Source organism: Alexandromys fortis, unplaced genomic scaffold (assembly GCF_014885135.2).
Source record: "Alexandromys fortis isolate MF-2015 unplaced genomic scaffold, M_Fortis_MF-2015_v1.1 scaffold_359, whole genome shotgun sequence".
Taxonomy (NCBI): Eukaryota; Metazoa; Chordata; class Mammalia; order Rodentia; family Cricetidae; genus Alexandromys; species Alexandromys fortis.
The window spans coordinates 342,003-368,933 of NW_026068230.1; the positions used below are offsets into that span (position 1 = coordinate 342,003).

A 26,931-nucleotide genomic window follows, 5' to 3' on the forward strand; every position below is an offset into this window, starting at 1 on the left:
CAATGTACTTAAAAGTCATGGCTTTGTGCTTAGGTCCTCAAAGGCTCCCCTTCCCAACTGGCTACAAAAGACCTCGAGAGTATGAAGATGATGATGATGATGATGATGAATATGACTCAGAAATGGAAGATTTCATCGAAGATGAAGGAGAACCTCAGGAAGAAATATCCAAGCACATTCGGGAAATCTTTGGCTATGACCGAAAAAAGTAAGCTGAAGGTTTACCTAAAATATCAACTTTTTGTCATTTGTAGGAAAGAAACATTAACAGTGGAGGCATTGAGTGCTTAGTTAGGAACCTTTAGGTGGTGGGGGTCCTAAAATGATTTAGTCTTAGAGCAGGTGCTGATTAGTTTTCAATGTCATCTTGACATAGTCTAGAGTCATTTGGGAAGTGAGACCTTGAATTGAGAGATGCTTGCTGCCAGACTGGCCTCTGGGCAACCCGTGGCAAACTCTGGAGGCAGAGGCAGGTGGATCTCAGTGAGTTCAAGGCCAGCCTGGTCTACAAAGTGAGCTCCAGGACAGCCAGAGCTACTCAGAGAAACCCTGTCTCCAAAAACCCTTAAAGAAACAGAGAAGGTGGCCTGAGTAAGCCATGAGGAGCAAGCCAGTGAGCAGCCTCTGCATTAGTTCCTGCCTCTAGTTTTTGGCTTGCCTTCCCTGGATAGTGGATTTAAAAGTTGTACAATAAAATAAGCCCTTTACTTCCTGGGTTGGTTTTGTTCCCAGCAATAGAAACCTTAACTAAGGCACAAAATAGTTTCTGGTGAATTCAGAGTGTTTGGTGATGTTTGCTTGCGAGCTGCTTTCTTTAAAAGAGGGGGTAAAGCGGCCTCGTGTAATACAAATAGATGGGCTTTGAAGTCAGAAAGTCATTCTGGTAAGACACCTGCTTTTCTTTTTTCCTTTTTCTTTCTGTTTTTTTTGTTTGTTTGTTTGTTTTGTTTTTTTGTTGAGGGGGGGCGGTTTTGAGACAGGGTTTTTCTATAGTTTTGGAGCCTGTCCTGGAACTTGTTCTGTGGACCAGGCTGGTTTCGAACTCACAGAGATCCGCCTGCCTCTGCCTCCCGAGTAATGGGATTAAAGACACGCGCCACAACCACCTGGCAACACCTTCTTTTCTTGGGTGTAATGTTTTGCTACACAGGAATGTGGACCCTGGTCACTAGTATGGGACTATCACTATTATTGATGCGTCTAGGAGCTTATTAAAACTGCAGGATCTCAGGCCCCAACCTTAGTTCTGTTGAATGAATGCACGTGTTTTTTATAAAGTCCCCAAGTAAGGCTTTGTGAGCCATTAATGTAAAGAAATAAAGCTTCACCGTGTACCTGTGAGGTAAACACTTTGGAAGTATTGTCGCATGTGCGTAGGACAGATTAGACCTGTCACATTTCCTCTGACATCTTTAGAAGCCCCTCTGAGAAGCTTGGCCATCTGCAAGGCTTTAACATCTGGGGCTCTTAGTGGGAGGAAGGTCAAGTTGCTCTAGAGCTGAAGTCGGAGCTGGTGAGTTCAGGGCAGCCTGGGAAGCAGTGACACTTGCTTACGTTTCTGGTCACACCATTGACTGACTTGTTTACTGTTGGAAGTTCTCACTCCACTGGGTCATAACGGTCTAGTGAGATTAATATGTATCGATTTTCATATTGTGCTTTCAGGATTTTAATGTAAGGTATTAAATGAATGTAGCTGGTTGAAGAAGCCTTGTTGGGTTCGGTGCTTTTGTTAATGCTGGGCTCAGGAAGAGTTGCCTTGTAAGGATCTACGGCTCATTTAATGTCTTTACCATTAGAAAAACCAACTTCTACCCATTGTCTGGCCTTTTCACTCCCAAACAAGGTGGGAAGAATCCTAAAACCAAGTTGTTTAGTGTTAAGTAGGTTTGGTTTGGTTTAATGAGGATATAGCTCTATAAGAAAATTGAATTTCTTGCCAGGCGGTGGTGGCACACACCTTTAATCCCAGCACTTCCAGAGGAAGGTGGATCTCTGTGAGTTCAAGGCCAGCCTGGTCTATAAGAGCTAGTTCCAGGACAGGCTCCAAAACTACAAAGAAACCCTATCTCAAAAAAGAAAAAGAAAATTGAATTTCTGTTCATTTTTTTACTTTGCTTTCTTGCCAGATATAAAGATGAAAGTGACTATGCCTTACGTTACATGGAGAGCAGCTGGAAGGAGCAGCAGAAGGAGGAAGCCAAGAGGTGAGCGGGAGACTTGGTACATTATGTAATTTTATGTAGAAATGTCTGAAAAGCTTGCAGCTGCAGGGTTTGGAATGGGGGCCAGACCACATGGTTCTCTGGATGATACTGCTACTGGCTGGCTGTGAAAGCCTTAGACAAATTCCTTTGCCTTTCTAAGGTTTTCCCATTTGTAAAATGAGGCTATATTGCTTTACTCATTGAAGCATTGTAGGGATTAATATGTAGCCAAAGTGGTTGCAGTATCTCATGGGTAATGTACACTGAAATCAGAGGTCTCTGAGTCTGCCATGGACTGTGTTTTGCCCATCAGACTTGTCTCAGTCTTGGAACTTGTAATTTTGCTGCCTCGGGAACCTAGGGGCAGCAGATTAGATTCCCTCTACCTCCTTCTTGTGTAGCTGCCCAGTCATGAGCTCCTGAGAGTTTCCTGGGTAAGGATGATAAAGGATTACTTTGCTTATAGTGTTAACGGTTTCCTATTACAGAGAAACAATTCACCTCAGTCCCAACACAAACAGCTTTCTTTCTTTTGACCCTCCCTCCTGTAACTACATAAAATGTCAAAATAAGTATTAGAAAGAAGAATTCGATTATTACTGATGAATGAATGTTTTCTGGGTTTTGTACTTTGTATGTGTAGGTCAGTTATTTATCTTTATGTGGGTGCCAAGGACAAACTCAGATCACGAGTCTTCTTTATTTTTAAATGTTTTTAAAAAGAATAGAAAGATGGATGGCTCAGTGCTTAAGAAGGAGAACCTGCTTGCTCTTGTAGAGAACCTGAGTTCAGTTTTCTACACCCACGTCAGGTGGCTCAGAACTGCCTGTGACTCCAGCTTCATAGAATCTGCCCAGTTCTGGCTTAGACAGGCATCTGCATTCGCGTGCACATACCTACACCTTTTTTAAGCTCAAAAAACAAATTAAAAAAACAGGATCTCTCTATGTAGTCCTGGCTGTCCTGGAACTCAGGGATTCACTGCCCAAGAGCTGGGATTGAAGGTGTATACCACCTTGCCTGACTTCACAATCTTTTTTTTAATTTGAGATAAATTTATATTTTATTAATTTAAATGTGGATATTAAGGCTTTTTGTGATATATGTTGTAAAAATCTTTATTCTACATTGTGTCTGTGACCCTGTTTTAAATTGTGTGTTGCTTGCATGTGTGTGTGTATATGTATATGTATGTATGTGTATATAAATGTCTCCCTTTTACATGAGCAAACTCATCAGCACAGTTCACACGAAAGATACCAGTCTTGCTTTTTAACATTGTAATTTTGTGTGTATTAACAAATACCCTTTAAAACAATTTCTCCATAGTTTAAGACTAGGTATGCAAGAGGACTTAGAGGAAATGAGACGTGAAGAAGAAGAAATGAAACGTCGAAAGGCCAAGAAGCTGAAGCGACATTAGCTGCTGAATGTGTGGATCTGGGACCCTGCTGCAAGGATTCCTGCCTTCAGACCGAGCAAGCCCTTACCATTTAGATCGACACCGACACTCAGGAAGGAGTGCATACTGTCCCGTCATCTGAGTGTACAGTGTTCTCAGACAGCCCAGGGTGGGAGCTGTAATGCAGATGTGTGCTCTGATGACGTTAACGATTCGCAGGTGCCGGCTTGATCATGATGAGCTATGCACGCTACTGTGGGGCCACTTACCAGTCAGCTGGTCTTTTATTGTTCCTTTGCTACTTTAAAAGGAGAAAAAGATTGATGTGTGAGTGGGGCGCTACCCAGATCTCAGTCATACTTGTCTTTAGGAAGGGCCTCGCACGTCCGTGAATGCTGCCAGCAATAAAGTGACCTGTCCCGGTCTGTGAACTGAAAACCCAGGAAAGAGTAGGCTTTATAATTATTACATGAATGTCACCCTGTGACTTTGACATACAAAATAGAATTATATTGTATTCAGCATTATTTGTAGATTGGATGCTAAGCATTCTTAATTTGTATGATTAGGTGATAAAATTTTTCTAAGTTAAAATATAAATTTTTCCAGAATAAGAAATATTCTTTTCTAGTTTTCTTTTCAGGCTTCCTGTCACACTGACCTTAGTATGAAGTAGATGAGGCCCTTACTATTCTGTTGGTTGTTTTGTTTCTTTGTCTTCTTTTCTTTCTTCCTTTTATTAAAGAAAGATGGCTATTTGGATATTAGATTTGAAAGAGTAATGGTTTAAAAAATCAGCAAGTGACATGTGTTGTGCCCTCTGCTCTGCTCTACTCCCCACTCAGAAAGATATTCTGGGACCCTAAGGTGCCCCGTACCTCTTGATGTTAATAACATTGCATTTGTAGCTTAAATTTCTTAGAAAATGTTAATGACCAAAAAAAACAGAAACTAGGTATTTAGTGTATCAAGAAGAGTACCGCCTTCTCCTTTGTCTGTATTGCACTTTGATTTCTAACTATGCACTGTGGTGAAAGTTTTTCCTGTTGTTGGTGATTTACTGAGCTGTGGAGCTTCTGTCCTTCTCAAAAGTCAGGCCTAGAGTGACTTTCTGTCACTTAAGCCTAGAGTCCATCCGGGCTGATCTAGGGTCTGGCTGGAAGGAAGCCATGTCTCAAGGATAGTCAGCAACAGAGAAAGAGAGGATGCTAGAGACCCGAGGGATGGAAGCAGTCAGAATTTGGTCTGTGGGGCAATTCCACAGTGAATCTGGCTTCTTCAGCTCTTAAGCCATGAGGGATGGGGTGCTGGAGAGGCTGGTCTACAGAGAGCTCTTGCTTTTCAACAGGTCCAGACTTTATGTCTTTGTCTATGATGTCTTCATTCTTTAAGCTTGAATATTATGAGTGATCATTTTTAGCCTTTCTTTGTGGGACCATTGACCGAGTCCTTAAAACTTACTCATTTTGAATTCAAAAGTGCAAGGATTAAATTTTAGATGGCATATGACATCCTAACTCACCATGTAGATTTGGTTTTTTGGATTTTTTTTTTTGGGGGTTCGTGGTGGGTTTTTTTTTGGGGGGGGGGTGAGATGGGGTTTCTCTGTGGAGCTTTGGAGCCTGTCTTGGCACTAGCTCTTGTAGACCAGGCTAGCCTCAAACTCACAAAGATCTGCCTGCCTCTGCCTCCCGAGTGCTGGGATTAAAGGCGTGCGCCACCACCTCCTGGCTCCCTACCCCACTGTTAAGGGAGTATGATAAAGTAGGATCGGAACGTTATTTTATTTGCTATCACTTGTGTGCTTTCCCCTCCATTTTTCTTGGATAACCTTTCAATATTCATTCTCTGGAAGCTGTAACTGCAGTCAAGGTTTCTGGTGACTGAAAGCACTGTACTCAGTTACAGGGTGCAGCTGTTTGCACAGGAAGGAGCCATTATGCTGGATTAAAGTTTCAGAACTTAGTAAAGAGTCAGGTTGTGATGTCTGTCATGTCTGAATGCATTTCTGTTAACAGATATGCATTGACTTTTATGTTGAAAAAAACACAGGAAAGAAAGACTGTAAGTCCAAATTGTGTCTTCCACTTTGCTCTTCTGTATTTCCTGACCATCGAGAAAAGCTTACAAAGCCTGGGAGGAAACAGGAGCAGGCTATTCTTTTTTCAAGGTTTACAAATTAAGTGCTTGATTTTTAATGTATGCTCTCTACTGTCTTGATTTTCAGATTTGATTCACTATTTGAAGATGTGCCTTTTATTGGGTGATGTTAATTCTCGAATGTAGTAATGTTCCACAATTGTAATGTTACATGATCATGGGTGTGGCATTCTCTAACAAATTATGTGACAAGAAAGTAGTTTTCATAAAACTTGTGGCTCTGATTGCACAGTCCCACTTGCTAAAGCAAAGGGCACTTTGTTTTAAGGCTACTTGAGAACTGGTCTTTGTGCTTTCTCTGCAGTGGATGCAGTTGTGTCCCTTAGAGGCAGGGTACCACATGTCACGGGCAGCCCTGTGTGTGCCAAGAGAAAGTTCAAAGACTTAACAGAAAGTCTAAGGGAACACGGAATTTCATTTTTGTAATGGTAACCCCCAAGATTTTCTCCAAGAAATAAATTATTTTGTATTTTATAACTTAAAAGCAGCTAGTAGTACATTTCCGAGATATAGCAGAAGACCAAAACATTTTGGAAAGAGAATAAATATATGCAGAGAGACTGGTTGTTTTATTTTCAGTGTGCTGATTAGACTATTTATTTTGTGAGTGGATTGATGAAATACATATTCAGGTGTTTAGTGTATGATTAAGAGTGAAATATAGATTTCTTTGGAGTTATTAAATCCATAATGTCTTTTACATAATGGACAAATCAAATGTAAAAGAAGAAAACTTGGACATAGCTTAGCTTGTTTTCTGGTGCTGTTGACCTGCAGAAGAATATACTTTTGCATATACAGGTGAATGTTTTGCAATTTATGTATACAAGAAATTGTAGGCATTAAAATATTTTATTGATATTTTTACTGGTTTTCATTCATTGATCAAAACTTGAAGCTACTCCTTATCACCTGGAACACGGCTAGCTAGAACCTCTGTAGACTTGTTAGGTTCGGAGGTCAGGCTTGCCCCTTATATACTTGTGACTGACTGTTCAAGCTACCGCTGATGTCTCTTCCACCACCACCTAGAGTGTCTAGAACAGAGTGCACTGTGTTCTCAGACATCGAGTTTAAAAAACTGGAAATGCATGCCTTTAATCCCAGCACTTGGGAGGCAGGAGGATCGCAGTGAGTTCGAGGCCAGCCTGGTCTACAAAGTGAGTTCCAGGACACGCAGGGCTACACAGAGAGAACACTGTTTCAAGAAAAAAAAAAAAAAAAAAAAGTATGACAAGTGAGAACTGGAGAGGTTGCTCAGTGGTTAGAGCAGTGAGCTCTAGTCTTGTGGCTCAGGGTTTTGAAGGTTTATTGAAAAGGAAGAGACACAGCAGAGCTGGTTTGTGATTTTCTCTTGCCAGAATTATCAGGTTCAAATCCCCTATAACAAACGAGCCTGAGGAGCTGGAGAAACGGCTCAGTGGTTGGAGTACTCAGTACAGCCATGAGATGGGAGTGACATGTAGCACACACAACAGAGTAAGCACCCCACACCCACTTGTAAGCCCAGCTCCAAGAGTGGCAGAGACAGGATTACTAGGGCTTCCAGCCTTGCCTGGAAGGAATAGGCAGAGTGATCAAGGATACCTGATGCCTTCTGACCTCCCTCAGTACAGGCGCTCACAGAGGCATACGTGGACGGATGGATGGGCGCCCTTAGTGCCGCACATGAGGCGAGTACGAGACTATTTAATGACCCGCTGCAACGTGCTGGGTGAGGTCGTGGAAGAACAGGAAATATAATAGTGTCTAGTCCCAAATTCCTCAGTACTGCATTTGCATTTTGTATTCATTTTCCTTTCCATAGGAAAGATAATCTTACGGTCCACGGGGGTGGATTGATGTGTAAAGTGCTTGTCACACAAATAAGTCTGTGGTCAGAGTTGCGGGTCCCCCATAAAAGGGAGGCATGGTGGCTTACATCTGTAACTCCAGCACTCGGCAGCGCAGAGATGGGTGGATTCCCGTGGCTCGCTGGCCGGCCAGTCTAATCAAAGTGGCAAATTCCAGGTTCAGTGGGAGACTGTCTCAAAAAATAAGCTGGAGGCTGTTAGAAGACACCAGGCGCTGACCTTCGGTCTCCACATGGGTGAGCACACACACACACACAGTAACTCTTTTTTTTTTTTTTTTGTTTTTTTTTTTGTTTTTCAAGACAGGGTTTCTCTGTGGCTTTGGAGCCTGTCCTGGAACTAGCTCTGTAGACCAGGCTGGTCTCGAACTCACAGAGATCCGCCTGCCTCTGCCTCCCGAGTGCTGGGATTAAAGGCATGCGCCACCACCGCCCGGCACAGAGTAACTCTTAACAAATGGTAGGAATAATGTTTTCTGTGTAAACGACCGGAATACTTTGCTGGGTATGCCTGTTCTCTTGTACAGTGGAACCATCAGTCACCGAAATGTTCTTCCCCTCCCCACCACCACCTCCCTGATCTCATTTTTAGAGGGTAAGATACCGATGCTCAGACTCCTGGTTTACTAACTGCTGATTTTGTGCTTAGGCTTCTAGCCCTGGATTTAAATTTACTGCATCCATGTTGAGAGCTGCAGCTAGGTTTTGTTTATACATATGTTGTCTGGAGAGGTGGCTGGGCTTAAGAGCACAAATTACCCAAGAGCTCTTGGGGAGGACCTGAGCCCATTCCCTGCACCTGCATTGGCAGCTTACAATCACCTATAACTAACTCCAGGGGGAAACTGAGGCCTCTGTTGCATTCCAATGCAGACCTACACATACACCTACCTATAATTTAAAATAATTTTAAAAATCTTTTAAAAGGATCATTGGATAACTTCAGGTGAGGGAGACCATTTCCTTAGCACACAACACATGGGTGTTCCTGGAAGAAGCCTGCATCTGCATCTCTACTGTGTCCAGGTCTGTGCTGAAAAGATACCTGAGCCTCAACTTCTCTTCGGTCACTTCAAGTGAGGCCAAGACCCAGCTTCAGCAGGTCTGGGTGAGGGCTGAATACCACCTTAGCATCTCCCCTCTGTATTTAAATGAGTCCCATGGGATAATTTTTACTTTTGGACTCAGGATTTGGGATGGGATATAGTATTTGGGAAGTGGGCCTAAAAATCATTACTTATGATTACTCAAGAGGGGACAATTTAAAGGAGGTGTCTCAGCCTTAGAGGCTTTGACAAATAGGACCTGACCATCACCCACTCACTCCCACCTACCAACGCACCCTCTATCTCTGTTAGGAGAATATTGTCTTTGTCCATCTTAAAACGCGTGGTAACTACACAGAATCTGACAAAATAATGTGCGATTACTTTATGTGAAACCTACAACAGGAACTGGGCAGTTGGGTGTTGTTCACAGCTGCATGACTTCACCAGGGTCATCTTTGTTCACTTCCAAGGGGGTCTGGGAGGAAAAGAAAAAGCATATGTCAGAAGACTAGCATTGCTAGGCTAAGCTGTAGGGCTGAGGCAGGTGCCTCATCCTGTTACCCAAAGCATTTTATGCTTGCCACCAAAAAGTGCTCGGCACTGTGGGAACTGGCAGAGGGCAGAGGTGTCTACCACCTGGGCTTGGTGGGCTGATGTAGGAAGTAATATTGAAGACTAAACATTTTTTTTAAATGATGTTGCCCTTTTTTTAAAGATTTTATTTATTAAGTATATAGTGGTCTGCCAGAAGAGGCACCAGATCCCACTATAGATGGCCATGAACCACCCAATGTGGTTGCTGGGAATTGAACTCAGGACCTCTGGAGAGCAGCCAGTGCTCTTAAACTCTGAGCCATCTCCAGCCCCAAAGACATTTTTAAACATTTTGTCTGCATTTGGCAGAGATTAGCTTTAAACCGCCAGTCTTTTAAAAAATAAAGTATGTGTATGAACACACCTGAGAAACTGAGGTGTATAGTTCACATGGTAGGTGCCCAGCGTGCAAGAGGTCCTGGCTCTCACCTGCAGCACTACGCAATCTCAGCAGTCGGGAGGTGGAGAACCAAGGCAATCTTGGCTCTATTGCTAGCTCCAGACCATCCTTGGCCGAGTGAGACATCTGCCCTTTAGAAGTACATTCTAGGAAGCTGGAAAGCTCCCTGTTCTAAGCAGAGTGGCTAACAGTAGAAGCAGGCATATTCCAGAAACTTTTTCTCAACTACTAAAGAGAATGTTTTTAAAGTTATTAGGACCAGATTTTCATGCTTTCCGCATTAATGCTAGAGACTCTGACAGTAAAGAAGTCAAATGTACACTTACCTCTCCTGGGGGATATTTATATCCCCTCCACATCGTTCCTGCAATGAGAATCATCCATAAAACAACGATCATTGTGGGCCTTCTTGTTCTTGGCTGCTGCGGGCGGGGAGCGGTTACTGGAAGGCCTGGTTCTATTCACAGGATCCTGGGGCTCTGTCTGGCTTCATTCCAGACCAGATGGTGTCTGGCCCAGCATGGCAGTTCCTGACTGGTGAACTTTGTGGCCTAGACTAAACTAAAATGGCCATTTGGGGAGGTAAAGCTCAGGCACCAATTATGATATCAGTCCCTGTGTCACTGGGCCTCCAGGTGAGAGCATCAATAGGTTGGCCAGGACAGAGGTACTTTGGGTTGAAAGAAACCTCAGAAGGGAGCTCTTCTCTGTTTAGAACCTTAATAAGCCATTACATAACATACGCATTGGCTTAAACAAATCAAAGGCAGAAAAAGACTTCTGTGACACATAAAAACCACCTGGACTTATTAGGGGAATTAATAAACTAGGTGGACAACAGCTTTATTTATAAGGCTATAATTAAGCCACCTAAAGAAGTCTCGTATTTTGTAAGATGGCAATCCAACCCTCATCCAGCTAAACCTCCTAATACCTCCCTGGGAAAGGAACAGAAGGATGATATCGGCTGCTTACGGCGCTCTTTCCCAAGCACAAAATAATTCCAGTGGCTTAGAGTCACATTCTGTGGCAGCGGCTTGGCTGAACAAGTGTCACTTCTCACACACCCAATGGGATAGCTTTGAGCCAGTGGGTTGAGGGAGAACAGAAGGCCAGCTCTCATTTCCCGCTCTTACTATACCTGGGGCCAGGGCCACCATCCCTTGCCTTCTGAAGTAGTTTCCCTACAAATCCTTCTGCTCTCGAGTCAGCAAATTAAGACTACCAAGAGAAGCCACGTGGTGGTGGCACATGCCTATAATCCCACACAGGCAAGTCTCTGTGAGTTCAAGGCCAGTCTGGTCTACAAAGTCAGTTCCAGGACAACCAGGGCTACAGAGAAGCTCTGTCTTGACAAACAAAAAGACTACCAAGAGTAAACTTCCTCCTGCAATGCTAACTGCTCTGAAATGGGCGAATTGGCAGAAGTACAGGAGAGGGCCTGCAGAAAGGGGGTCTCCCTGGTTGCAGTGGAAGGAGTGTGAGATGTTCAGAGGTCCGGCTTGCACCCCCACAATGAGCTGGCTGAGTGTTGTGTGTACCCAAGGCCACCCATCATCTATAAATGCTAATTGGTTCTCATTTCACTTCGTTAAATCTGTAGTTTACTAATTTTCAACGTTTGCATTAGACACCTTACATGGATTCCCAAATGTGTAGACACCTTACATGGATTCCCAAATGTGATATTCACAAAAATTGTAAAAGGCCGAAATAGTTTCCATCGTACCAACGAATGAACTGACGTTCAGAGGACTTAAACCTCCCCAGTTCATGCAGTAAGTTGCAAAGTTGGGTCTTGATCTCAGGTTCCTGTTAACTCTAGCTTCCCAGCTCTCTAGAAGGGGCATCTGGAAATGGTCCAGGCAAGGGCTCCTGACAGCCGTGTGACAAAGCCCATGGATAGCATGAGTCTTTTTATTAATGGCCATACCAAGAGTAGGCCATTAATTTTGGAGACATAATCCAAAATGTCTCAGTGTCCACGCTCAGGTGTGCAGTTTTTAAAGATAAAAGCCACAATTACACCGGTGAAGGATTTGGAGTGACCTAGTAACATCTGTTCTCTTGCAAAACTCGGCATGTTTTCAAGACACCACGTGGTATTAGCTTTGATTTACGCTTCCTTTCAGTCATTTTAGCTTTATGTTTTAGCGTGGACAAGCATTAATGATTCTGGTTAATACATCTGGAACATGGTCAGGGTGTTGCCGGATATGGCTGTCGTGAAGGGGCAGGAGGCTGAGAAGTGTCTAAGCGTGCACAAAACAAGGCGGTGACAGGATGGCATTTCCATCCAAGCCGTGCGCGGTGGCCCACGACTGCAACCCCAGCACTCCGGAGGCAGAGGCAGGGGCATCTCTGTGTTCGAGTGTGAGGACAGCCTGGTTTACGTAGTGGGCTCCTAGGGGTCCATAGCGAGTCCTTGTCTCAAAAAAGGAGAGAGAAAAAAAGGATCTATTTAGGAAGAGAAGGGAGATGAGGGAGGAAAACGAGAGGAGAGAGGAGGGGTACTACGATCAAAGTCGGCTATACACATGGATATACAGACCCTTTTACTATAACACATGTGTATGTAGGATAAAATACATAATTAACATAGGCTAATATAATATAGTGTCTGTGAAATAATGGACGTGGAATTTATCAGAAGGAACCCTGGGGAGGCTGGAGAGATGGCTCAGAGGTTAAGAGCACTGGCTGCTCTTCCAGAGGACCGGAGTTCAATTCCCAGCAACCACATGGTGGCTCATAACCATCTGTACTGAGATCTGGTGCCCTCCTCTGGCGTGCAGGCATACATGGAGGAAGAATGTTGTATACATAATAAAAATAAACCTTTAAAAAAAAAAAAGGAACCCTGGGAGGCATGGTTATTTACAGGCAGCTGGTTCTCAGCCAGCTTTCCCCAGCAGTACCCCCCAGTCCTCCCCACAATACACATCTACAGCTATCCCCTCCACAGTTGGCCTGTGTCTGGGAAGGGTGTTGGAGCATTCTACGGACAGGGACCCAGCCCAACAGACCTGATCTCACAGCAGCAGCAGCAGCTCATCCTCCAAAGCTTGGCTTCTCCGCCGTGCCTTGGTCTCCCAAACAGGCAACCCCTCTTTCCACTTTAGAGTCGGAGGCTGAGTCAGAAAGAAAATTAGAGGTAGAAACTTAGAGAAAGAAAATTCCCACCACTCATTAACCCGGTGGGAAGTCAGTGTTTCTGTGTGGTGAACGAAGGAGCTTGTTAGGGAATGCCTCATCCCATTGTCCCTAATAGAAACTCCTCATCTGCTTGGCTTGAAACTCTGAAGTTAGGCACTGTGACCAGCAGAACTGTTAAAAAAAAAAAAAAGCTGTTTTTAAAAAAAAAATGCCATAATGCCTAGATACGAATGACATTATCAAAGCAGGTGGAGGGGTATTAAACCCTCCAAAGAAGGATGCCCCAATGGGATGAGATGTTCCTGACTTCCAGTTGGTAAAAACCTCAACGACTTTCCCTGTTTGGTCAGAAATCCCAGACGGGAGCATAAAGCTGAGCCCGAAGTAGCTGGGATGCAAAGCTGGTGCTTACCATCACCTCTGGAAATGTCCCCATGTAGGATGCAAGCCCAACAAAAAGAATCCAGCCCAGCACGATCATCACCAAAAGAAAAATAATTTCTGAGCTACAATCACACGGTGAGAGACTGTTCGCCAAGATCTTGGCAAAGGCGCGAACTCATGAAACCTTCAGTTGATAGACGTGTCGCACGCTAGTTCCATTCCTTGATTCCAAAGGATCTGAGACTCTCAAGTTGGAGTCTGGGAAGGCATTGTGACATCATTGGTCATGTGGCTTGGGTTTGACACGCTAGCGACCCTTCCCCCAGACAGTACCTCAGCCCTGTGAGTTCTTCCTGTACTTCCCGGCACAACACTGCCACAAGGTAGGCACCATCCCCATAGCACTATTTCACTAGTGAGAAAAATCAAAGTCCAGAAAGCCCAGATGCCTTACACTAGGGGCACCAGGACACACTCACGTGAGAACAGGTTTGAAAGGGCGTGTCACTACAACAGCTGACGATGAAAAAAACTGGGGTCTAGGGAAAGTGACACATCTATTTTGTTTTACTTTACTTTATTTTGTATTCCAGGCTGGCCTCAAACTTGCTATGTAGCCAACACTGTCCTTGGACCCTTAACCCATTTCTTCCATCTACTTCTATTGTGTGCTTACAGGACCTCTCTTCCTATCTTTTAGATGGGGTCCCTTTAAGAGGAGGGATATTCCCTCAAATCACTTGGTACTTACATTCTTCACCCATGGTCCATTCTCCACTGGTCCTCTTTTTTGGTTATCAGAAGCCAGAGGAATCCCTGGCCTTTTCTCAAAAAAGCCTCCAGTTGATACAACTGTTCTCTTCCCAACTGTCCTGTGGTCGATTTCCTTTTATGATCAAACTTCCTAGATGAGTGGCCCACACCTTTCCCATGTGTCTCCTTCTGATCCAGCCCCTAGTTTGGAATGTAGATGCTCACGCAGACACCGTCGAAGACCTCACTTTTGACAAGCATAGCAACACATTTTGTTATGTCTGACCGCCAGGCACCCATGTTGTTCTACGTACACGCAACACCATATGTATAGAAGGTCTTCTTGCGTAGTTCTGCTAAAGATGACCGTACTTCATGCACGAATGAGAAACTTGCTCCTCCCCCCGACCAAAGGATACACCCAAGTCATTAAAATGAGTCTTACAAACCACACGTGGTGTATGCAGTCCCAGCACTAGGAAGGTTAAGGCAGGACAATTGCTGAGTTTAAACCAGCATGGTTACTTAGCAAATTCCCTTCCAGTCAGAGCTCCCTAGCAAGACCATCTCAAAATAAACAACAATACCTACACTTTTTTTTTTTTTAAACACAAGTTCTGTGTAGCTCTGGCTGCCCTGAAACTCACAGAGATTCATCTGCCTCTGCCTTCTGAGTTCTGGGATTAAAGGCATGCATTACAATGTCTAGCTTTCTTCTTTTTGTTTTTCTTTTGTTTTGCTTTTTGAGACAGGGTTTCTCTGCATGCCCTGGCTGTCCTGGAACTCACTCAGTAGATTAGACCGGCCTTAAATTCAGAGATCTGCCTGCCTCTGCCTCCCGAGTGCTGGGATTAAAGGCATATACCACCTCCACCTGGCTGTTTTCTTTCATTTTTCTTAATGTGAAGTCTTACTGAAGTATAATCTACATATGATAAAACTTATTCTTTCTTTTTAGTGTAGAGTGAAGGCGTAAGTCACGAACAAGGCAACACCAGTTTGGAGTTATGATTAATAGGGTGTTATTTATTTAAAGGGGAAAAACTTACAGATCACAATCCCAGACAACAGCCATCTGCGCAACCAGGAAGGGAGTCTCGTCTCCAGCGGAGCAGTAAGAGAAGAGAGCGAGCAGAGGAAATAGCCGCTTTTTTAAAGGGAGTGAGACCACGCCCCAATGGGCGTGCCTGGTGTCTGAGAAGGCCAGAAGAGGACATCAGACCCCTGGAGCTGAAGATAGAGGTAGTTGTGAGCTGCCATGTGGGGGCTGGGAATAGAACCTTACTTCTCTGTAAGTGCAGCAAGCTGCAGCAAACAGCTAAAGTACCTCTCCGCTCCACCTGCACTCTTTAAATTATATATGTGTGTTGTATAATGTTTTACTCTTTTGGCTTTTTTTTTTTTTTTTCAAGACAGGGTTTCTCTGTAGCTTTGGAGCCTGACGTGGAACTAGCTCTTGTAGACTAGCCTAGCCTCTAACTCACAGAGATCCACCTGCCTCTGCTTCCCGAGTGCTGGGATTAAAGGCATGTGACACTACCATCCAGCTTTCTTTTGGCTTTTCTGAAGGATCTGCTACCCAGTTCCCAAATAAATCACACATGGAGGTTTGTTCTTAGTTATGAATACACGGCCTTAGCTCCTTAGCTTGGCTTGTTTCTTGCCAGCTTTTCTTAACTTTCTTAAATTATTCTGACTACCTTTTGCCTCTGGGCTTTTATCTTTATCTATTTCTGTATACCTTTCTTTCCTTCTTACTCTGTGACTGGCTGGGTGGCTGACCTGATATCCTCCCCTCTTCTTCTCTGCTCCTCCTTCTCTCTCCTTCCCAGATTTTGCCTTGAATTTATACTCTCTGCCTGCCAGCCCTGCCTACCCTTACTCCTGCCTCACTTTTGGCCCCGTTCATCTCTTTATTAGAACCATCAGGTGTTCTAGACAGGCACAATAACACAACTTCACAGAGTTAAACAAAGGTCACACACCTGATAATAATATTCCCCAACATATGTGTGTCTGTGCTCTTGAGTGCTGGTGCCCTGGGAGGCCACAGGCCTGGAGCCAGAGTTACAATTGACATAACTTGCCCAGCCATCTCTCCAGCCTCAGGAATTTGCATTTCCAGCAAGTTACTGTGAGTGCACTCTACCAGAAACAAAGATGGATTTTGCTAGCTATGAAGCCAGAGGAACCTCAGCCCGAGTCTCCCTCGGGTGCAGCAGGGATCCTGACCCCTGCTGCACAAAGACTTTCAGGAAAAGTTAGAATGAAAAAGGCAGTTTATTAGGCAAAAATACGAAACACAGCATGTTATGTGGTTTAAGGAAGGCGGTCTATAAGACTAATTCTTAAATATGGTGGTATGCTTATTTCCTCACGGGATTCTTCTACGGTAGGTGATATTATAAGGGGATGTATGAGGTGTGATGTGCAGGCATGGATCAAAAGAATGAAAGCCATCTTGCGATGCACAGGTTTCACAGGTGGATGGGTTTTGACTGATTGTAAGCATAGCTTACCAGCCATTTTAATAATCCTGTGCTGCTTTCAGGAAAGAGAATTTCACTTTTGGTCAGTCATGTCAAAATTATTACTTTTTTAAATTTATTTTTACTTTACATGTATGAGGGTTTTACCTGCAGGTGCCAGTGGGGGCCAGAAGAAGGCAGCCGGAGCAGTAGACAGTTGGCATGTGGGTGCTGAGATCGAATTCTTGTCCTCTGGAGGTGCACCAAGGGCTCTTGTCGAAATTTTTTTTTTTTTTTTTTTGATTTTTCGAGACAGGGTTTCTCCGTAACTTTTGGTTCCTGTCCTGGAACTAGCTTTTGTAGACCAGGCTGGCCTCGAACTCACAGAGATCCGCCTGCCTCTGCCTCCCGAGTGCTGGGATTAAAGGCGTGCGCCACCAACCGCCCGGCTTCGAATTTTTTTTTTTTTTTTTTAGAAATTCTTGACTCTTCGTAGAAATTAACCAAATCCAGATAAATGAGGGGACTTTTTCCCTTACCCACGTCGTCTTGGCCTTTCGGTCTTTTTTATCATCGGCCTCACTAGCTCAGTTATCTGACGAGACTCCACTAGATTTCTCATCTACCCCTAACTACTCCAAAACTTTGATTTTGAACATCCAAATCCAGCTACAGTTTTTGGTTTTGATCGTCCGTCCCCTCCGCGCCCCACCGCTCGCATTCTGGGCTGAAATCAAGTCTTCCCGGAATTTGCTTGCACCTGTTTGCTCATGGGTTCTTCCTAGCTAAGTTTCCCTCAGGAAGCCGAGGTGTTTTTCCGCCTGGCAGGGCGCTGCGGTCCCCGGAGCTCCGGGTTGTTTCCCATCTTCGGCTTTTGGGCTCAGAACCCGCCGGAGTCGCCCCGGCTGGAAGGAGGGCTCCGGGTTCCGGTCAACGCCTGGCTCCGAGCACCGCCCAGGCGTGCATCCTGCGGGAATCGGCCAACTGGAAGGGGCGGGGACCGTCCTCTGCGGACGTTTGAGCCTCGGCGGCCTCCGTCCCGCAGCAGGTTCGGGAGTAGGCGCGGCCGGTGCAGCCGAGGACCGCGACTCTGCCGGCCATGGAGTTTGACTGTGAGGCCGTGAGGCGGCTGCTGGGCAAGGTGCGGGCGTGCGTGCGTGCGGGCGGGCGGGCGGCGGGCCGGGCGGGTCCCAGCGTCCTCGTCACGTCACGCTGCCCCAGCTCACACCCTCCCTCGACGCCCCCCAGCCCCCATACCCCCCCCCCCCAGTCGTCGACTCATGCTGTTGCCCAGGCTGGCTGGGAAGTTGCAGCAGTCCCCTGCCTTAGCCTTCGGGTGTGGGGTCAGAGGCTGGCGACCCCTCGTTTCCCTTGAATGAGTCACTCCCTGCAGGTGACCGCTTGGGAAAGTCCCGATTATCACACGCTGGAAGCGATCGATTCTGCGCAGTGCTTCCTTCTGGACTGACTGTGCTCTTGTTTCTGTGTTGCGCTCACCTAGGCTGTGGCCACAGCGTAGGCGCCCACGAGGAGAGACCTCCGCAGACAGCTTGACTGTAGAAAGCTGGAGGGCTCCCCCACCGTCAGGTCTCACCTGCATCCCAGAGGCCGGATGCTCAGCATTCCTGATTCCTGCCCACGGGCAGCCAGAGCCCTCTCGGTCAAAAGTTAGTTACTTTGCTAGTGGTCCTGAAGGTTCAGATTTCCGTTGAGCTTGTTTTCTTGGACGTGCTGGTGTCTCTCTTTGTTGGGACACTTTTACACCTTTTAGTTTTCAAGCCTGGCGGTGGTGGCGCACTCCTTTAATTCTGAAGGGAGAGGCAGACGGATCTCTGTGAGTTAGAGGCTAGCCTGGTCTACAAGAGCTAGTTCCATAGAAAACACTATTTTGAGTGAAGTAACCCAGACACAGAAAGACAATTATCACATGCACTCACTCATAGGTGGTTTTTAAACATAAAGCAAAGAAAGCCAGCCTACAAACCACAATCCCAGAGAACTTAGACAACAATGTGGACACTAAGAGAGACACTAAGTAGAAAGTAGAAAAAGACAAGATCTCCTGAGTAAATTGGGAGCATGGGGACCTTTGGGAGGGTTGAAGGGGGGAGAGGAGCAGAGAAAAATGTAGAGCTTAATAAATATCAATAAAAAAGAAAAAAAAGAGCTAGTTCCAGGACAGGCTCCAAAGCTACAGAGAAACTCTGTCTCAGGAAAAAAAAAAAAAAAAAAAAAAACCAACTTTAGTTCCCTAATTACAATACTCTATTCCCTGATAGATCACCTTAAAACATAAGCTTCCGGGGTATTTGGAGACATATAGACTTAACTAATCAAGGCATAGGTCTTGGGTTAAGCTTGGGGTTTACTACTTTACTTGGTGTCTGACTTAGCAAATGTCGTGGATTCTCTAGATATTATTTTATAAAATAGAGCAGTTGTAAACTCTGCTTACTCCTTAGCACCATGGTTTAAAAGAGCAGATCGGAAAGACTTGGTGGTGGACACCTACATTCCTAACCTTTGGGCGGCTGAGACAGGGAGATGGCCAGCTTGAGGCCAGCCTGAACTCTAAAGAGAGAGCCTGTCTCAGATTAATAATGAGCCAAATACTGGCGACCCCCACAGTGGTAAAGCCCTGCCCTGGGCCTGGCATCCATCAGGCGTTAGTCTTGTTCACACTTTTATTTTCATTTCTTGCTTGCTCCTCTCATTTCAGTACAAGTTCAGGGATCTGACGGTAGAAGAGCTGAAGAATGTGAACATGTTTTTCCCGCACTTCAGATATTCCATGGACACCTACGGTACGGGGAGCATCCTCTAGTCCTTGCTGCATTATTTGGATTACTGATTATTTGGTCTGAAGAGCTTCCAAATTACGTTTCTTTTCTTTTTTAATCTCAAAACTTGCCATGTAGCCAGGGATAGCCTTGAACTTCTGATCCCCAGCCTCCATCTCCTGAGTGTTGGGATCACGAGCAGGCACCTTCGCTATTTTCTTTGGTGATGGAGGTTGAAGCCAGGGCTTCACGAATACTACCAAATATTCTACCAACTGAGCTATACTCCAGCACTTGAAGCAGGATCAGTATGTACCCCTGGCTAAGCTGACTTTGAGCCCATGGCAGTTCCGTCTCTACCTCTCAAGTGCTGGGGTTACAAGTGTAGGACACCATGCCTGGCAAGGAACATGTCTCTTAAGAGGGGTAGGTGGGCTTTGAACTTGGATTTCAGTGTCCAAGTTTTATGTTTTTACACCTCTTTCTTACTTCTTTATTTATTTTTGCATAATTTGTATGTGCAGCCACACACATTGATTGCTGTTCTCTCTTCTCACTGACATTTTGAAACTTTTTCTTCTAGTTTTCAAAGATACTTCCCAAAAAGATCTGCTGAACTTCACTGGTACTATTCCTGTGATGTATCAGGGTAAGTCCAGAAGCTGAGAGAATGTGGGACTTCTCAGCTCAATTCCTTAGAGCACACCACTGTTTTGACATACTCCTGAGGTTTGTCAGGTCAGGACCTTAGCAGATCTGGCGGGATCCTGTATGTGTCAAAGAAGGCCTAGATCAATGCTAATTCTGTTTAAGATATACTTGTTGAATACTGTCCACTAGGCTGGGGTCTGAAGACAGACGAGAACATGACAAGTGTGACATGCACTGGGGAGAGAGGGCCTTGCTGTCAGTGGTGGAGTGCCAGAGGCCTGTGCTTTCCCATTGGCATCCATGCTTGTCCCGCTCTGTCCTGCTCTGTTCTGTAGATAAAACTGAATCTCAGCCTGGTCACGGCTGTTGTCCTGCATCACTGGGCATTTTAGAGTTCAGTGACGCCTGAGATAGTAAGGATTTGCTCAAAAAGAAAGAAAAGAAATCATTAACAGTTTCTGTACTTAACTGTTCCCTACCTGCTGTTCTGTTCAACAATGTAACCTTTGGTGTAGTGGAAGATCGGCTATGCGATGCCATTAGAAAGACAGCAGCCCAGCTCTGCTCAGAGCAGAGCGGTTCCCTGAAGCAGGGCCCACAGTCCCACCATTCAGCATTTGTTGTGGCTGTGTGGGAAGCAGTACACTTGCAATCCTGGACCTAGGATGTGAGACAGTAGGGCCAAAAACCCCATCTCCAACAAAACAAAATGTCATTCATTCACAGTGCAGATCAGCCCCGAGAGAGCACCGCTGGGAATGACTGATACACAGTAACCGATACTAGAAATTATCAGCAAGTGTTTCTCCTGGTGTGGTTTACTTGATTACTGACTGGAAGGGATGGGACTAAATGAACCTGATAGAAAGAGAAGAGGGCTTTGGGAGACCAATCAAATAGGAGAAAAAAAATCTCTTAAAGGGTTCAACATTGGACAGTGAGATTTTGGAAGACTTCTTTAAATACCAGGCATTTCCCCATGTTAATTCCTAGACCATCGTAAGCCTCCCTATTTCCTGTCTCCCCAGCCAGCTAGTAACTTTCCACAAATGTGCAGAGGCTTTTTTCTGCCTGCGATTGAAGATGAAAGCCTTGGCCATAGGCTCTGCCGAGGCTGCAGAGTGGGAGGTAGGACAGGCAGCGCTCATCTGCCCTCGCTTTCCTTCTCTCTTTCCTGCTGGGATCTCAGCCTTTTTGCTGCCTGTCAGAATCACTCGTACCTGGGAGTCGTTTCCTTCGCTCTCTACTTGGTTAGACATTAAGAAGAAAGGGAATGAGGGAAAGAGATGGGGAAGGAAACTGTTTCAAGTAATTTGTTTTAAGGCAAGAGAATAATTCTTAGTACTCTGCTGATTTTCATTTTATTATTTATAAAAGATTTATTTATTTAGTTAGTTATCTATCTATTTATTTATTTATTTATTTATTTATTTATTTATTTATTTATTTATTATGTATACAGTGTTCTCTCTGTCTGCCTGCACACCAGAAGAGGGCACCAGATCTCATCACAGATCGTTGTGAGCCACCATGTGGTTGCTGGGAATTGAACTCAGAACCTCTGGAAGAGCAGCCAAAGAGCAACCAGTGCTCTTAACATCTGAGCCATCTCTCCAGCCCCTCAATTTTACCATTTTAATAGTCACTGTTTTGGGGTATTGTGGTTCCCCCTCACAGAGCTGGGTTTCAGACTCCACACACCTCACATGCCAGCCTCTACCACTGTGCTGCATTCCACAGCCCAGCCTCAAGAAGGGGTTAGTCCCGTGCGGTGCTGACGCGCTGCGTGTGGTCACTGAGCCCTGTGCCGTTTCCATCAGAGCAGTAAGACTGTTTGCAGTACTCCCCCACTCCAATACTGGAGTTCAAGCATTGGGCTTTACACACTTCACGAGTGGTTATTGCAGCTGCCACTTGGAAAGCTCTGCTCCAGGTTTGTCACCTTTGACCATAACTACCTTCTGGAGTATGGTGGTGTGTCTCTGTACTTGTCACTCACTTTGTGGTCTGTGGTCACATGGTTTTGTAATCATAGGATTCTCTCTGGGCCAACAGATAGGGGTATGCCCATACCCACCTTGTAAATACTTAGGTAAAAATAAAGGGATGGTTCTGAGAAAGACCAATATAAAACCGGTAGATTGCCAGGTTTTAACATGTCTGTAGTGTGTTCGTTGCAGTCCTGGATGCACATTAGCAAGGCAAGGGAAGATTTTAAGAAATGTTGTCTAGGCCGGGTGATGATGGCACACGCCTTTAATCCCAGCGTTGTCTATATCCTGTTGGGTTGCATCAGAATGGTGAGGGAGATGGGCAAAGTGCTTTACGTGTTTATAAAATACATAGTCATGCTGAGTGTTGTGCTTAGAGGGGAGGAAACAAGATGAGAAAAGTAGCTTTTACCTGAAAGAAGGTTTCCATAGTATGAAACAGATTACCATGAAGTGGTTTAAAAGAAGAGCTCACAGTGTTTGTCATGTCGTGCCCTGTAACAGGCATCTTACATACATGGACTCATCTCAACAGTGCCATGAAGTAAGACCAGGTATTATTACTGTCATTTTACAGAGGAAAGGATGGAGGCAGAAAGAAGCTAAGTATCTTGGGTGAAGTCACACAGCTAGTATGCTGAAGCAGGAATCCTGGTCCTGAGCAGAATGCTCTCAATGCAGTGTAAGGCATAGACTGTGAAGCAGGAATGATTGTTAAGGATAGAATAATTAAATTTTAGATGTCTGGTCAGAAGTTTAGTTTTCACTTAACATTGGATTTAGCTTTGGGCTTCATGGCAACCAAGGCAGGCACTGATTCTTGGAAGGTATGACCTACATGGTTAAAATCGGAAGAGCATGCAGTCATGTCTCTCTCTTCCTCCAAAGTGGTTTATTTTGTGGTAAAGGGTTAAACAGAGCCTCACATGAGCTGAGGAACTCCCAGAGTTGTGGTAAGAGCACCTGGCTGACAGGAAAGTCTAGTAATGAGAAGCCTGCAGGCAGCCAGGAGTGGACTGATAAGATCAGGCCATGAGAACAACATCCACTGGCAGTACTTGGCCCCAAGACTACAAAGAAGAAGTCGACCAATAAAAATGTCTACCCTCAAAGTTCCTTTGTCAAGCCCCTGTGTCTGGGCACAGTCCCTATTCCCACAGAGAGATGGCTGTCCCTCCTTTATTGTTCTAGATAAAGGAAAGTTGCCTCTGTTTAGGTTGGTCTCTTATTTTTCATGTGGCCTTGATCAGTCCTGATCTAACATAATTGCAATGCTGGCATTTGAACCCAGGGCCTCACACACCAGGCAGATGATCTGCTGAGTTAGACCCATTGACTCATCTTTGACCTGTTATCATAAGTTTGTGTCTTTTCCTGAAAAGAATTTGGAGTGCTTCTAAAGAATAGTGTTTGTAAAAGACTCATGTACCATTGGGTGCGGGTGTGGGTGTTGTTCAGAACCCTATCCCCCTCTCACTTTTGGAGTGTAGGTGTATGTTGAGTTGTTGAAAATGCAGAGGGTTGGGGTTGGAGAAATGGCTCAGAGGTTAAAAGCATTGACTGTTCCTCCAGAGGTCCTGAGTTCAATTCCCAGCAACCACATACTGACTCCCAACCATCTGTAATGAAATCTGGTGCCCTCTTCTGACTGCAGGAAAGCATGCAGGCAGAGCACTGTATACATAATAAATAAAGAAAGAAAAAGAAAATGCAGAGCGTTTTGGCCCTCCCCTCCCTCACTCAGTTCTGGAATCTGCATGGTTTCAGTTTCCTGCAGCCTTCTGACATGCTCTACAATTGAAGGGTCACTAAGGAAAGGTGGCTCAGCTTCTCCTCTAAGTTCTGTGTGTCTAGCTCAGCTCATGGTTCACAGCAGCTGTAATTCCTGAGCTGCTTGAGGGCAAGTACCCGAACTGCAGTCAGCTCGTTTGTCCTTACCTATATGACAGACTTATTTAGCAGCTGGCATAGTACCTCATGCTAGGGATAGAGAAACGAATGAGAGAGAATCCACAGTAGAAAGGCAGGCTGGGTAAGCAAATGATTTCAGGGTAGAACAGATAGAAAAGTAGAGGCGACCATGTCTCTGCTTGGGACGAGCAGAGGAAACTACCCCGGAAAAGTTTTGTGTCCCAAGCTTACAGTGCAGCACGTCCTGTCAGTTGCTTCTGAACTGAAGAGTTGGCCACTGTCGGTTTTTCTGTTGTGCTGGTGCTGCAGTGAGACCCTCTTCCCAATGTAGAGAAAAGGAAAAGCAGCCTGATTTACACCCATCCTTTACACACCGTAGGCTTGGCTACCTTTTCTTCCTTTTATCTCTGTACTTGGGACTGAACGCAGGGCCTCACGCACACTAGCCAAAACTCTACTTGTGAACTCCATTTCAGCCCTTTTTTTATATTGAGGCAGGGTCTTGATGCTGTCTAGACTGAGTTCAAACTCAGTCTTCCTGGAACCTCAGCATCCTGAGGTTGAATTATAAGCTCTTACCACTGTGCCTGGCTGCCTGTTTCTAAAATAGCACCTAGCGGCATTGTACATGCATACGTATGTGTCATGATTGTTTATGTGTCTCCAACAGGTAATACGTACAACATACCCATTCGCTTCTGGATTTTGGATTCTCACCCTTTTGCTCCACCCATTTGCTTCTTGAAGCCAACTGCAAACATGGAAATCTCAGTTGGAAAACATGTGGACGCCAAAGGCAGAATATACTTGCCCTATCTCCAAAACTGGAGCCATGTAAGATTAGATTGGATTTTCTTTTCTGAATGTCTGTCTTTGATCTTGGTAGTATAAGTAAGCATACTGCATCTTCCTTCCTTTCTTATTTATTATTGTTTTGTTTTTGAGTCAGGGTGTACTATGTAAACTGACCTTAAACTCAGAGAGCTGCTGCTTCTGCCTCCCAGTGTGCCACCACACCAGGATAATCTTTCAATTACATTCTTCATGTGATCTTTAGAAAGAATTTGACATTGAGCTCTCTTGAGTCTTTGAAGTTACCAAAACACTGATGACATCAGCCTGTATCCCTGCCTTCTCCAGGTCTGGGAGCCAGCTGACGTTGTTCCTTGTTTTATTCTCATTTGCCACTTGAGGGGACACACGAAAAGCTACTAGCAAAATACTGGAATTCTATTTCCTAGTTTCTACCTATTAATAATTCTTACGCTATATAATTCTTATGTAGATATGTGTAATGTGTAATTTTACCTGTTTTTTAACTATGTGTAAGTTTATCACACTCTATGTAATCTGTAATGTGCTTTGTTTAACTGACTGAGTGTGTGTATGAGTGTGTGTGTGTGTGTGTGTATGTATGTGTGTGTGTGAAAGAGAGAGAGAGAGAGAGAGACAGACAGAGGAACCTAGGGCCTGAAGTTTGGTAGGCAAGCATTCTGCTGCTGAGTTTTGTCCGCGTTGGTCTTGGCCCAGCCTTGAACTGTGACCCTTCTGCCCTTCTGTCTGAAACAGCTGTGATTATGGTTCTGTCCTCCAGGCTTTACTAAGGTTTTCATTTTGCAGTGCTAAGGATTGAACCTCAGGCCTTGCTCATACCAAGACAAACACTGTACTGCTCAGTTACACCCCAGCCTGGCATTCCATTACTTTTTTAAAAAGTTCAATTTTATATATTTATTGCACGTGTTTGTGTGTGCACATATGCATGCATATGTGACATGGCATGCGTGTAGAAGTCAGAGGACAACTTGTGGAAGTCAGCTTTTTGTCATGTGAGCTGCAGAGGTCAAACTCATGCTGTCAAGCTTAGCAGCAGGTTCCTTTACCTGCCAAGCCATCTCGCTGGCCCTTTCTGTCCCTTTGTTTGTCTTGAGACAGGGTCTCACACTGAGCCCAGAGTTCTCTGACTGGCTTGACAGACCTGCCATCAAGCTCTAGATACTTGCCTGCTCTAGGGTTCTAGCCACACACTGTCATAGTAGCTTTAACTGGTTGCTGAGGATCTGTTAAACTATCTTCAAAATATGTATTGATATCTATGCCCTCTTTAAGATTTATTTTATGGGGGCTGGAGAAATGACTCAGAGGTTAAGAGTACCACTGCCATTCCAAAGGATCTAGGTTCAATTCCCAGCACCCACTTGACAGCTCACAAGTGCTTATAACTCTAGTTCAGGGGATCTGACTCCCTCACACAAAGAAACATATAGGTAAAACACCAATGCACATGAAAATAAATAAATTTAAAAGATTTATTTTATGTATATGAATGTTTACCTGCATATATGTATGTGAATCATATGCGTGCCTGATGCCCATGGAAGCCAGAACTGGGCATCAGATCCCCTGGAACTGGAGTGATAGGCAGTTGGGCGAACCCCAGTCTCTTGAAAGAGCAACCAGTATTTTAACTGTTGAACCATTACTCCAGCCCTTCCTTCTTTCTTTTGTAAGGAAACACACAATAAATGCATTAGGAAATAGGCATAGAGATAAAGTGTTGTGTCCCAACCTGGATGGTGGATAAATACTATTGCAGCTTTTCTAATAGTTTGAAATGACTTCAAAATAAAAAGTTTCAACCCTGTGTATTCTGCTACAGAGTATGTTTATCCTATTTTTCTACATTTGGCAGATGTTGGTTTAGCATTTTCCTGCTTGTATTGTACAGCTATGTGGAATATTTTCCATGGGATTTCCAGGGAAGTTACTTATTGTATAAGAGAATTTGTTTGTACTTTTCAGTTAAGAATATTAAAACAAACCAGGCAGTGGTAGTGCACACCTCTAATCCCAGCACTGGGGAGGCAGAGGCAGGCGGATCTCTGTGAGTTTGAGGCCAGCCTGGTCTACAGAGCGAGTTCCAGGACAACGAAAGCTATGGTGTCATTTACATGTAACAACAGTATGAACAAATATGCAATATTAAAGCTGCATAAAGTGAATTATACCATGTAGAGTATTGTTATACCATTGAGGCCTCCTTCTGTTTCCATCATGCGAAGTTTCTCATGATTCTCTGGTTATTTTATTTTATTTTATTTTATTTTATTTTTTTATTGAGAATAAGAAAAAAAAGTTTCCGCCTCCTCCCAGCCTCCCATTTCCCTCCCCC

At 44.6% G+C, this 26,931-nt stretch overlaps 3 protein-coding genes across 9 annotated transcripts in view; 2 read left to right on the forward strand and 1 right to left on the reverse strand.

The window, feature by feature from the left end:
* The window catches only part of Spty2d1 (SPT2 chromatin protein domain containing 1), a 21,135-nt gene extending 14,504 nt beyond the window's left edge, over positions 1–6,631 (forward strand). For both annotated transcript variants that reach the window (XM_050130811.1, XM_050130812.1), the window contains 3 exons: positions 34–208; positions 2,130–2,207; positions 3,538–6,631. In XM_050130811.1, the coding sequence (XP_049986768.1) occupies positions 34–208; positions 2,130–2,207; positions 3,538–3,631 (347 nt within the window). In that variant the 3' untranslated portion in view covers positions 3,632–6,631. The remainder of the gene's footprint in view (positions 1–33; positions 209–2,129; positions 2,208–3,537) is intronic.
* The window catches only part of Misfa (mitochondrial sheath formation associated), a 20,749-nt gene extending 3,356 nt beyond the window's left edge, over positions 1–17,393 (reverse strand). The window contains exons 1-4 of one of the 3 annotated variants that reach the window (XR_007589866.1): positions 16,595–17,393; positions 12,692–12,796; positions 9,992–10,029; positions 9,069–9,146 (exon numbers count right to left, since the gene is read on the reverse strand). Coding sequence is in view for 1 of the 3 variants with exons in the window: in XM_050130816.1 (XP_049986773.1) it covers positions 12,698–12,796; positions 13,234–13,302 (168 nt within the window). In the remaining 2 variants the exon portion in view is untranslated. Of the gene's footprint in view, positions 1–9,038; positions 9,147–9,991; positions 10,030–12,691; positions 12,797–13,233; positions 14,716–16,594 lie in introns of those variants that run through there. The other 2 variants (XR_007589865.1, XM_050130816.1) reach the window with 2 other exon arrangements.
* Positions 17,394–17,399: 6 nt separating this feature from the next.
* The window catches only part of Uevld (UEV and lactate/malate dehyrogenase domains), a 36,840-nt gene continuing 27,308 nt past the window's right edge, over positions 17,400–26,931 (forward strand). For all 4 annotated transcript variants that reach the window (XR_007589864.1, XM_050130813.1, XM_050130814.1 and 1 more), the window contains exons 1-4: positions 17,400–17,567; positions 19,146–19,230; positions 19,790–19,855; positions 24,430–24,593. Coding sequence is in view for 3 of the 4 variants with exons in the window: in XM_050130813.1 (XP_049986770.1) it covers positions 17,526–17,567; positions 19,146–19,230; positions 19,790–19,855; positions 24,430–24,593 (357 nt within the window). In the remaining variant the exon portion in view is untranslated. The remainder of the gene's footprint in view (positions 17,568–19,145; positions 19,231–19,789; positions 19,856–24,429; positions 24,594–26,931) is intronic.